We start from the raw sequence: 13,050 nt of genomic DNA, 5'->3' as shown, positions 1-13,050 counted from the left end.
GACAGCCAGGGGCACACTCCCACACTCAGACATTATTTACAAAAGATGCATTTGTGTTTAGTGAGTCCGCCAGGCCGGAGGCAGTAGGGATGACCACGTGTTCTCTTGATAAGTACTTGAATTTGATCATTGCCCTGTCCTGAAAAGCATTCCAAATATAATGAGTACTTTTGGTTGTCAGGGAAAATGTATGGAGTAAGAAGTACGATATTTTCTTTAGGAATGTAGTAAAGTAAAAGTTTAAAAAAATATATAAAGTAAAGTACAGATACCCCCAAAAACTACTTAAGTAGTACTTTAAAGTATTTTTACTTGAGTACTTTACACCACTGGTCCTTGATAGAGGTGGAGGTGCCGATGCTAGTCCTTGATGGAGGTGGTGGTGCTAGTCCTTGCTGGAGGTGGTGGTGCTAGTCCTTGATGGAGGTGGTGGTGCTAGTCCTTGATGGAGGTGGTGGTGCTAGTCCTTGATGGAGGTGGTGGTGCTAGTCCTTGATGGAGGTGGTGGTGCTAGTTCTTGCTGGAGGTGGTGGTGCCGTTACTAGTCCTTGCTGGAGGTGGTGGTGTTAGTCCTTGCTGGAGGTGGTGGTGTTAGTCCTTGATGGAGGTGGTGGTGCTAGTCCTTGATGGAGGTGGTGGTGTTAGTCCTTGATGGAGGTGGTGGTGCTAGTCCTTGATGGAGGTGGTGGTGCCGGAGATGCTAGTCCTTGGAGGTGCCGATGCTAGTCCTTGAAGGAGGTGGTGGTGCTAGTCCTTGAAGGAGGTGGTGGTGCTAGTCCTTGAAGGAGGTGGTGGTGCTAGTCCTTGAAGAGGTGGTGGTGCTAGTCCTTGATGGAGGTGGTGGTGCCGGTGCTAGTCCTTGATGGAGGTGGTGGTGCCGCTGCACTCCTTGATGGAGGTGGTGGTGCTAGTCCTTGATGGAGGTGGTGGTGCCGGTGCTAGTCCTTGATGGAGGGTGGGTGCCGGTGCCACTCCTTGATGGAGGTGGTGGTGCTAGTCCTTGATGGAGGTGGTAGTCCTTGATGGAGGTGGTGGTGCCGGTGCTAGTCCTTGATAGGTGGTAGTCCTTGATGGAGGTGGTGGTGCCGGTGCTACTCCTTGATGGAGGTGGTGGTGCTAGTCCTCGATGGAGGTGGTAGTCTTGAGGAGGTGGTGGTGCCGGTGCTAGTCCTTGATAGAGGTGGAGGTGCCGGTGCTACCCTTTGATGGAGGTGGTGGTGCTACTCCTTGATGGAGGTGCCGGTGCTACTCCTTGATGGAGGTGGTGGTGCTAGTCCTTGATGGAGGTGGTAGTCCTTGATGCAGTTGGTGGTGCCGGTGCCGTTCCTTGCTGGAACTGCTGTACACGTTCTCAACACAATCACTTTGAGTTTCGTCTCCTGTCCCAGGCAATGTGGACTTCATATTGATTAATAATACACTAAGGTGTCACAGTAAAAGTCCTCCTCCCCAGCTCGACAGAGTGAGGAGGAAACAAGGGGGGGATATTTTAACTGTGACTCATATTCAGACAGGCAGATAGATGAAATTGCTGCTAAAAAAGTGCAGACGGCTCTATGAAGAAGGTTTCCCTGAGCAAACTAAACTCAGTCTGACTTACTCAGACCGGTCTGATACTCTGTGTGCATGTACGTGTGTGCCCTTTGACCAGGGTGCACTGTGTGTGTATGTAATAAACCAAACCCCATGTTACTTACTTTAATACGGTGCAATGTTAATGATACATTTTTATCATCTTTATAAAGATCATACATTTATTCATTCAACAACAATCAACATCAACACCTAAACAAACAAATAAAACATATACTGAAATCAAATCATCCCATTTGGGAGCTTCAGCACCTCCATAGTGGAGGTCCTCCTGACTCTGGCCACCAGCATGCCCTCAGGGGTCAGCGTGCCACTGACCGACAGGGGTCCATGTCCTCCAAGAGCATGGTCTTGTGAGTATAAACGTATCACTGACACTCCCATTCTCCAACACCTGAGGCAGAGAGAGTATGATGAGAGCGAGAGAGTGGAATGAGGGAGGAAAAAGGATGGATGGAGGGAGGCCAGGTTGACGGAAGGAGAAATAGAAGATGGAGATGACGGAGAGAGCAAGCAGAGAAAGAGTAAAGGAGAGATGGAGAGGGAATATAATGAAGGGGATGCTGAAAGAAGGGTGAGAAACTGAAGTAGAGAGAGGTCCGTACATACAGATCTGCTATCTTCCATCACTCTGTTGTCACACAGTAGCAGGAAATGCAAATTGTAGTGTATTCAAGGTTTAAAAGGCTTCTAAAGTTTGTAATTTCCACTTAAAAATGTCAGACTTTATTTGCCCTTGGCCAAAAGGCCAAAAGGTGAGCCACTTTTGTTATGACTGGTTATCTCGAGTTGACAAAAGTAACCTCGCTAACTCCTCAAACCTGCTACGTAGTATACGGCTCAGCACAAACTCGAGACCCTTTTATAGCCGGTGCTAACCTTTGTCCCGATTGTGTCCACATGCTGATTGTGCCCACATTTGCAGACAGGTGTAGATGATCAAAATACACATTATGATCTGATTGTGATCAGATCTTCCTGCCCACCTGAAGGAGGTAGTCAGGCACACATTGTGTCTGGATACCTCACACGTGTAAATGGATCTGGACAGTGAAACTGTTTAAATCATCCTTATTCCACTAAAATCACTGATCTATGACATCAACACGTATTAAAATAAATCAATCGATATTTTTTTTAAAGAATATCTGTCAAATAATTTTCGTACAGGGAGGGACCAGGAAATCTGGTCACAATGCGGACACAGTGGACGAATAAGAGACACATTTGAATACCATGTGTAGATGCATATCTAAAAATGTGGGCACAATTAGAATGTGGACCAGATYAGGAGACAGGAACCATTTTAGCGCCAGGTATAAACAAGGCTAAAATGTCAGTTCACTTRTGGTTACAGATGATTAATATTACGAAGAATTTGTCAGTAGAGATTGGACCAAGCCTCCCTGTCATATAAATGTTGATACCAAAGACTTACTCATAAATGTTAAGTATTTTTGTTCTTGAAACTTTTTCTTTAAAAACTTGTATGTATTTTCTATGTAAGACAGAGAACAATGTGAAAGTAAGCACATTCATATTTCTTGATATATTTCACAATATTGTTTAATATTCATTTTGATTTGGGTGATTCGACATCCAGTAGCGTCACACAGTCCATAAACACAGTCTTTAAAGCGATCGTTATAATTTTATGAAGTGGTGAGAATCACAGAGTCTCATAGACACTCCATATTGTATGTTTATGGCTCTGAGGGAGCTCCTTTAGTTTTATATTCCCTCTTTGGCATTTTAGCACCTATGAGAGTTTCACTGTCTCGACACTGTCCAACACACAGGCCCCTCTTATTGCCTTTTAGAGCACTTTAGCAAAGACACTGGGGATGGGCTGGAGCCACAATGGCAGTTCATACACTCTGACCGTGAGACTTTACAGTAGACATCTCCCACTGTTATGGTTCATTATCTTGTTTGAGATATTGCTTTTTGTACCAGCATACATGTAACTGCCACCACCTCTAGCACCTTCTGAGTCGTCTCACAAATACTTATYGATATTTTAAATAGAAATTKTGCACCAATATTGAATTTTAAAAGCCTGTTATCAGTGCCCTATAATATAAATCACATGGAAAATGTAATAAATGACATATTTTATGTAAATAAAGATTTGCTAAAGTGCCAAAAATCWGCATTTTGACATGTCCCACTYCATGTTTTTCTGACTTCTAGGAAGATTTTAACCCACTTCCCCATCTTTGTAAAGCCCTTGTTGTTCTGTTGCTTTGACAAAGTAATTTCTTAAGATGATTATTTTATTTTGTGTAATTAGTGATTAATTTACATTTGTCCTTCATTTAAAGGACAAGTTCACTTTTTTTAAGTAATGGCATGTTATAATTGTTTTCAGACACGTTTTTTTGTGATTTCACTTGGTTTGAGAAACTTAACCCACCAGCAATAGACTTCCTCCGACTGCAGTATGAGGTAAGATGAGTGTGAGCATGCCSATGTCATTTCAGTGTGTGAGCATACGCTCGGTGTGTTTTTGGAGTCTTTGTTTCTGTTTCGTCCGTGCTCCCATGCTGCAGAACGAGCCTGGGGAAGTGTATCGCTGGTGGGGTAAGTTTCTCAAAACCAAGTGAAATTGCAAAACAAGTGTCTGTACACTTCTATAAAATGCCATTTAATTCAAAAATGTAGATTTGGTTAAAAAAAGTGATCTTGACCTTTAAATGTCAAGCCTACTACTTCAACAACTCTTGTTTTAATATGGTAAAACAAATCATAGTGTAAAAGCGATGGTTCTACTCTTTTTGTGGTAGAAAACTGAACGTGYTGAACATAACTAGTCAAACCAGTTACCCATTGATAGATGGGCTAGACATTTTTTAACAAGTAAAATWTTTTAGGTTAAGCTTGCAACTCAATTTTTACCTAGTCAGCTCGGGATTCGAACCAGTGACCTTTCGTTTTCTGTCCCAGTGCTCTTAATCGCTCATAACCACTAGGCTACCTGTCACTACCTTTCACCCAAGGTGTAGGAGCCTGGCCCTGGGTACCTCCCGCTCAATTTAACCACCKCTTACCGTTGTTACTCTACCCAAACCCCCCAATCACCTGGGTACCCGTACCCTTGTGGTGTCCGCTGAAAGGGTGCCAGACAGGGGGGATACATCACTCTCCTCTCCAAACAGGCTTTGAGGGTCCCACCACTGCTGCCTCCAGGAAGGGCTCAAACAGGGGGTCCGCCACCCCACCACCAGACCCCTCTGACCAGCACGTGCTGGAACTGCTGTAGCGGGCTGATGAGCGGTACGAGGAAGAGGAGGAACAGCTGGATGAAAAGCTGGTCAGAGCCATGGTGAGAAGTGGTGTCTAAAACACACACACACACACTCTGAAACTACAACTCACTCAGTGAGGTTCTTTTACTACTAAGTTCTTGACAAAGCTGGTGGCACTGTTGTCATTTAGAATCAGCCCAGACACACTTCAGAAGTCAGTCATTTATTTTTCCCACTGCACACACACACTGACATTGAGCTCTCTGCTGTCTATCTGGGTGTAATTTAACGAAGGCCCAAAGCATTCTGGTAAAGAGGCGTGCTGTGGCCCCAACGTGTAGCCGTCTTTTCTCCTTACAAGGTGGWGTGTCCAGCAATGGTGCCAGGAATAAGTGTAAAAGAAATAAGAAGTGAATCCCTCCAAACTCACACACAACCCTAAGTGACATAGAGATTAGTCAGCCAAGGGGTGCACTCAGAGATGTTTTAGGTATGCGGTCAGAGATAACAGAATGGGAACAACAGTTTGAAAAGGTTGTGGGAACGTTGTGCGAACGTTGCTTTGTAACTGTCTTCTATCCTGCTGAAAGATGAATGTATGAAATGCTTCTACGCACTTTATGCCAATACTTTATGCCAGTCCTTTATSCCAGTACTTTATGCCAGTACAAAGCTGTTGACTTGTTTATGTATCTCTATTAACTGTTACATTAGCATCTTGGATTACATTTGGGGAAATGTTTTCATGTGAATCATATGCATTAGTCATTGAAATCATTCTATAAAATGTCCATGAAAACAAGTTAGTATCAAACTGTAGCACATATGGTATGTTGTATTGATTGACAGATGAAAACAGTTTTCCCCCTATAGGAACTGACCCTTTCTTAACACCATTCCCCACAAGAAAATGGCAGTCAGTGTTACTTTATGATAAAAAATAGCATTGTGTGTGTGTGTGTGGTTTGTGTGTGTGGTGTGTGTGTGTGTGTGTGTGTGTGTGTGTGTGTGTGTGTGTGTGTGTGTGTGTGTGTGATGTGTTGTGTGTGTGTGTGTGTGTGTGTGTGTGTGTGTGTGTGTGTGTGTGTGTGTGTGTGTGTACAGGGGTTAGGTAAGTGAGTTCTGTCTTTTCAGAGGTAGTCATTTTATTATATTATTTAACTATTTAACTCGGCAAGTCAGTTAAGAACACATTTACAATGACGGCCTACCCCGCAAACCCGCCGACAGAGATGGTCACCACGCTTCAGGTCCTTAGGAAACTATGCAGTAATTAGTTTTTTATATATTATTTCTTACATTGTTAGCCAGGAAAATCTCAAGTGTTACTACATACAGCCGGGAAGAACTACTGGATATAAAAGCGATGTCAACTTACCAACATTATGACCAGGAATACAACTTTCCCGAAGAAGATCCTTTGTTCGAACCTCCACCCTGGACATGGGATCTTATCCCAGAGGCMRACCCAAAACAACGCGRTCGCCGCAGGAGAGGCARACGGAGCGGCCTACTGGTCAGACTWAGAAGGCGAGCACACCATCCACCGCTTCCGAGCATATTACTTGCCAATGTCCAATCACTAGAGAACAAGGTGGACGAAATTAGGGCTTCCAGAGAGACATCAGAGATTGTAACATTCTCTGTTTCACGGAAACATGGCTCACTYRGGATATGTTGTCAGAGTCGGTACAGCCACCTGGTTCCTTCACGCATCGCGCCGACAGAAACAAACATCTCTCTGGTAAGAAGAAGGGCGAGGTKGTGGACCTTATGATTAACGACTCAACATTCAGGAACTCAAGTTATTTTGTTCACCTGACCTAAAATTCATTACAATCAAATGCAGACCGCATTATCTACCAAGAGAATTATCTTTGATTATAGTCACAGCCGTGTATATCCCCCCAAGCAGATACCTCGACGGCCCTGAAAGAACTTCACTGGACTCTATGTAAACTGGAAACCATACATCCTGAGGCTGCATTTATTGTAGCTGGGGATTTTAACAAAGCTAATCTGAGAACAATGCTTCCTAAATTCTATCAGCATATCGAATGCGCGGCACGAGCCGGTAGCTTTCTGGACCATTGCTACTCTAACTTCCRCGATGCATACAAAGCCCTTCCCCGCCCTCCCTTCGGCAAATCTGACCATGACTCCATTTTGTTATTCCCAGCCTATAGACAGAAACTAAAACAGGAAACGCCTGTGCTCAGATCTATCCAAGCCTGGTCTGACCAATCGGATTCCATGCTTCAAGATTGCTTCGATCACGTGGACTGGGATATGTTCCGTATAGCCTCAGACAACAACATTGACGTATACTCTGACTCGGTGAGCAAGTTTGTTAGCAAGTGCATCGGTGATCAAATCAAATGTATTTATATAGCCCTTCTTACATTAGCTGATATCTCAAAGTGCTGTACAGAAACCCAGCCTAAAACCCCAAACAGCAAGCAATGCAGGTGTAGAAGCACGATGTGATGTTGTACCCACTGTGACTATTAAAACCTTCCCTAAACAGAAACCATGGATTGATGGCAGCATTCGCGCAAAACTGAATGCGCGAACCACCGCTTTTAATCATGGCAACTGAAATCATGACCGAATACAAACAGTGTAGCTATTCCCTCCGCAAGGCAATCAAACAAGCAAAGTGTCAGTATAGAGACAAAGTAGAGTCGCAATTCAACAGCTCAAACACAAGAAAAATGTSGCAGGGTCTACAGTCAATCACGGATTACAAAAAGAAAACCGGACATCGACGTCTTGCTCCCAGACAAATTAAACAACTTCTTTGCTCGCTTTGAGGACAATACAGTGCCACTGACACGGCACGCTACCAAAGCCTGTCGGCTCTCCTTCACCGTGGCCAATGTGAGTAAAACATTTAAACGTGTTAACCCTCGCAAGGCTGCCGGCCCAGATGGCATCCCTAGCCGCGTCCTGGCTGGTGTGTTTATTGACATATTTAATCAATCCCTATCCCAGTCTGCTGTGTCCACATGCTTCAAGATGGCCACCATTGTTCGTGTTCCCAAGAAAGCTAAGGTAACTGAACTAAATKACTATTGCCTCGTAGCACTCACTTCTGTCATCATGAAGTGCTTTGAGAGACTAGTCAAGCATCATATCACCTCCACCATACTTGTCACCCTAGACCCAATTTGCATGCCTCCCCAATAGGTCCACAGACGATGCAATCACCATCACACTGCACACTGCCCTATCCCATCTGGACAAGAGGAGTACCTATGTAAGAATGCTGTTCATTGACTACAGCTCAGCATTTAACACCAYAGTACCCTCCAAACTTGTCATTAATAAGCTTGTGACCCTGGGTCTCGACCCCGCCCTGTGCAATTAGGTCCTGGACTTCCTGACGGGCCGCCCTCAGGTAGTGAGGGTAAGAAACAATATCTCCACCCCGCTGATCCTCAACACTGGGGCCCCACAAGGGTGCGTTCTCAGCCCTCTCCTGTACTCCCTGTTYACCCATGACTGCATGGCCATGCACGCCTCCAATTCAATCGTTAAGTTTGCAGACGACACCACAGTGGTAGGCTTGATTACCAACAACGACGAGACGGCCTACAGGGAGGAGGTGAGGGCACTCAAAATGTGGTGGCAGGAAAATAACCTCTCACTCAACGTCAACAAAACAAAGGAGATGATCGTGGACTTCAGGAAATAGCAGAGGGAGACGGGACAGCAGTGGAGAAGGTGGAAAGTTTTAAGCTCCTAGGCGTACACGGACAAACTGAAATGGTCCACCCACATAGACAGCGTGGTGAAGAAGGCGCAGCAGCGCCTCTTCAACCTCAGGAGGCAGAATAAATTTGGCTTGTCACCTAAAACCCTCACAAACTTTTATAGATGCACAATCAAGAGCATCCTGTCGGGCTGTATCATTGCCTGGTACGGCAACTGCTCCGCCCACAACCGTAAGGCTCTTCAGAGGGTAGTGAGGTCTGCACAACGCATCAAACTACGTGCCCTCCAGGACACCTACAGCACCCGATGTCACAGGAAGGCCAAAAAGATCATCAAGGACAACAACCACCCGAGCCACTGCCTGTTCACACCGCTATCATCCAGAAGGCGAGGTCAGTACAGGTGCATCAAAGCCGGGACCGAGAGACTGAAAAACAGCTTCTCTCTAACATAGAGAGGCTGCTGCCAACATACAGACTCAAATCTGTGGCCACTAAATTTAATAAATGGATTTAATAAAGGTATCGCTAGTCACTTTAAATAACGGCACTTTAATAATGTCTACAAATCCTACATTACCCATCTCATATGTATATACTGTATTCTATACCATCTACTGCATCTTGCCTATGCCGCACGGCCATCACTCATCCATATATTTATATGTACATATTCTTATTCATCCCTTTACATTTGTGTGTATAAGGTAGTGTTTGTGAATTTGTTAGATTACTTGTTAGATATTACTGCACTGTCGGAACTAGTTGCTACACTCGCATTAACATCTGCTAACCATGTGTATGTGACCAATAAAATTTGATTTGATGACACTGGGCCAAATGGAACTCCAGATCAYGGCTGGTTGTGATACAGCCCGGGATCAAACCAGGGTCTGTAGTGACACCTCTAGCATTGAGATGCAGTGGCTTAGACCGCTGCGCCACCTGGGAGCCCCAGATACATTCAGCAGCTTCTTCTTTTTTTACCCATAATTCCCTCCTTCGAGTCAGGAAATCACACAATTATACCAAGTAAGAATTTCATTTTTTTTGCAAAGAACATTAAGGATAATTTATTAAGAACTTCAAATTATGCCAGGTGCAGCAAACAAAAGCCAGTCCAGTCCATTTTTTAAATCAAGTGGCAATATTCAAAGTAGTACATTCAGACAAAAGAACGAGAGAAAATAAATAAATGAGAGGAAAAGAAATGAGAGAATGGTGATAAAAGATCTCTGAGGGATTAGAGGTGTGTGTGTGTGTGTGTGYGTGTGTGTGTGTGTGTGTGAGAGAGAGAGAGTAATGGTAGAGATGAAGATTCACAGTTACCAGTAAGAGGGGCAACAGGAAGAAGTGTCATGGTACTCTGGTTCTTATAGTTGTAGGTTTTGTTTCGTGGTTATCTTGCTTCTGGCGAATAGTAGGAGACTGAGTGCTCTTGGTATATTGCATCCTTTCACATATATAGTTGTTGCATTTCCTTCATGGGCTCTGTATTTCAGTTGCATTCAGACAAGGGAATTACAGCAGAGTCTGTGTGTATACAAGTGTGTTTTAATGTGCGTCTGTGTATGTGTGTGTTTTTAGATGCATGTGTATGTGTTTAGATGTGCGTTTGTGTGTGCACCAGAGCCACGACATTACCTTGGTGTCACCTCACCGCCCAGCACATAGGGAATTGTGGGTAGTTTTAATTAAGCACTGCTGTGGCGGTAGAGGCTAATGTGGGTTAAACACAGCCCAATTCTCCTCTCCCAGCTTTACTCTCTAATCTGTGAAGATTACACTATAGCTCTCCAATGAGACGTTTACAGCAGACTGCTGTTGCCTCCTAGTTCTGTATGCAGGGCCTGTAGTGTCTAGATGTTCAACAGAAAGCCTGTAGTGTCTAGATGTTCAACAAGAAAGCCTGTAGTGTCTAGAGTTCAACAGAAAGCCTGTAGTCTAGATGTTCAACAGAAAGCCTTAGTATCTAGATGTTCAACAGAAAGCCTGTAGTATCTAGATGTTCAACAGAAAGCCTGTAGTATCTAGATGTTCAACAGAAAGCCGTAGAGTCTAGATGTCAAACAGAAGAAGCCTGTTAGATGTCTAGATGTTCAACAGAAAGCCTGTAGTATCTAGATGTTCAACAGAAAAGCCTGTAGTGTCTAGATGTTCAACAGAAAGCCTGTAGTATCTAGATGTTTCAACAGAAAGCCTGTAGTGTCTAAGATGTTCACAGAAAGCCTGTAGTGTCTAGATGTTCAACAGAAAGCCTGTAGTGACTAGATGTTCAACAGAAAGCCTGTAGTATCTAGATGTTCACCTTATGGTTGTGGGGTGCTGAGGCAGTGACTCTCCCAAGCTCAGTCCAAGAGGAAGCTAGGCTAGGGCGATGGGACCACTGCAGGTTGAATATCCATATTCTACAGTGCATATCCACTCCTCCCACTCTCCACTGCCACCGTCTGTCAGAGGTTTTGATGTGTTTTTTTTCTAACGCTGCTCTCCCGGCTGTTTCTATTACACACACACACAGAACGTCACACACACACACAACCACACACAGAGAATCTGGAGCAGTAGTGAGAGCCTCTCGCTGTGATAAGTGCCCAATGTCAGTGCTGGCCTGGAGCAACAGGCCACACACAGAACATGTGGCCTCTCTCTCTCTCTACAAACACACATAGGACATGCCTCGATTTCAAATCCATCTGTGCCGCACTAGGATAGAGACACTCATTCCCATTGGTTGGCGCAGTATAAATCATAGAACATTGATCCAATCACAGGACAGTGGCGCCACCCCGTTACATCACCCTCCTCTTATAGCAACCACTAGCAGCTTTTTGGGGCAATTWACCTCAAAATACTCATATTAGGTCAGAGGGGGAAGGAGAGACAGGAAAGATAGACACACGGCAGGAGAGGAAAAAAGAAAGAAGGAGACATCTCCCATTGCTCTACGTGTCCATCAGTTGTTTTTCATCATCGCTGGCTAATTGCCTGTCGACAAAGGTAGCATTCAGCTCTGCTGTCCCCCAGTTCTATAAGAAAGGGCTCCTGTGGATAAGGACAGGGGAGGAAGGAAGGAAKGAAKGAAKGAAGGAAGGGAAGGAGAGATAGAAGGAGAGGGAAACAGACTGAAAGGGTGAAAGTGGGAGACAGGAGATGCAGGAGAAAAAGGGACAGAAACAGAGAGGAGCATGGGACGAGAAAGGGTAGAGAAAATGAGACAGACGGAGACAGAGAGGGAGAGTGTGTGTAACAGCTGTGTGTGAACGAGATGCCCGGAATCAAGGTGCCCGTCACACACCACCAGGGAGGCACTTTCAGTGAGTGCGCCATGCAGCCAGACTTGGGGGACAGAAAACAATGCAACACACGTCACTGCATCAGGACAAAATCACAACCTTGTCGGGCCGCAAACATCCCCTCTCTGTAATGTCAGTAAAAGGACAGTGACGCAGTGTCCCTTCAACTAAATAATACTCAAACCCTCCAATCCTCTAAACACCAGGATCTAACCTTCCACAAGTCTAGTTTCACTTTTAACCCTTGACCTTGTCAAAGAGGAGGTSCACTACCATACGAGCATCTTTGTACAGCTGTAATWGAGGCAGGTAGACAAACAGTGCTCTGCTCACTGTTCCATTAAGTTAATTGAGTTGCTGATAAGTGAGAAACTCGTACCCCAAACAGTCTTGTCAACCATGATAAATGGATGCACAGAACACTGCATTAGAATAGACAGCATTACCAGACGCATTCTAGAAAAACCACCTAGCTGTTGTAGTGTCTTTCTACATACTGTGAATTGTTCTGTGTAGAACCATAATGTAAATGTCAGCATGTTGTGGATGTCAAGTGGATCTATAGCTCTGGCTCAGTGGTGGGTTAACGTTTGTCATTGGACAGAATGAATGGAACTGACCTGACCGTATTGCCAATCAGAACACAGGAGGTCAAAGGTTATAAATGAATGCATAGGCGTAATGGTTCCCCCTGAGTTTAATTTGTGTCTCAGACTCATTCAGTCCACTAGTTGTTAGAGGTGTCATCATCAAATAATTCAGTTGTTTTGTTTCAAATCATGGTGCTAAAATATATGATGCCACCTCTACTTTTAAACATCTCTCTGTCCTAATGGCAGAATGTCAACAACAAAAAACATTTTTGTTTCCAAAAAGCGAGCTCGGTAATTGGTCTGATGTCCTTTCCAAAAGCACCATGTAGGCCAAGCCTTTTACCTTCAGTCAGAACATTGCTATACTAAAACACYRTTTAAAGGGAATCGCTGCATTAGGGGTTTTTGGAGCGGACACACAAATGCAAGCTTGATGACCGTGTATTATTTTACCACACACACACATACACACAGAGGCTTTCCTGAACAATCAGTGAAGAGCTGAAGAGGTGAGCTGAGCACTAATTCTGTGCTTTAATCGGGAATACATTTCCTTACACACGTGCGCACACACACACACACACACACACACACACACACACAC

At 44.4% G+C, this 13,050-nt stretch overlaps 1 protein-coding gene across 1 annotated transcript in view; it reads right to left on the bottom strand.

Moving 5' to 3' along the window:
- Nucleotides 1–1,220: 1,220 nt before the first annotated feature.
- LOC139022743 (uncharacterized) overlaps nt 1,221–13,050 on the bottom strand; it is a 20,083-nt gene continuing 8,253 nt past the window's right edge. Inside the window, exons 5-6 of the mRNA XM_070433880.1 lie at nt 6,053–6,074; nt 1,221–1,336 (exon numbers count right to left, since the gene is read on the bottom strand). Coding sequence (XP_070289981.1) covers nt 1,221–1,336; nt 6,053–6,074 — 138 coding nt within the window. The remainder of the gene's footprint in view (nt 1,337–6,052; nt 6,075–13,050) is intronic.

The sequence above is a fragment of the Salvelinus sp. IW2-2015 genome, linkage group LG22, assembly GCF_002910315.2.
Source record: "Salvelinus sp. IW2-2015 linkage group LG22, ASM291031v2, whole genome shotgun sequence".
In the NCBI taxonomy this organism is placed as follows: domain Eukaryota; kingdom Metazoa; phylum Chordata; class Actinopteri; order Salmoniformes; family Salmonidae; genus Salvelinus; species Salvelinus sp. IW2-2015.
The sequence above is the reverse complement of the archived record's forward strand: the minus strand, read 5'-3'. Positions and strand labels throughout refer to the sequence as shown.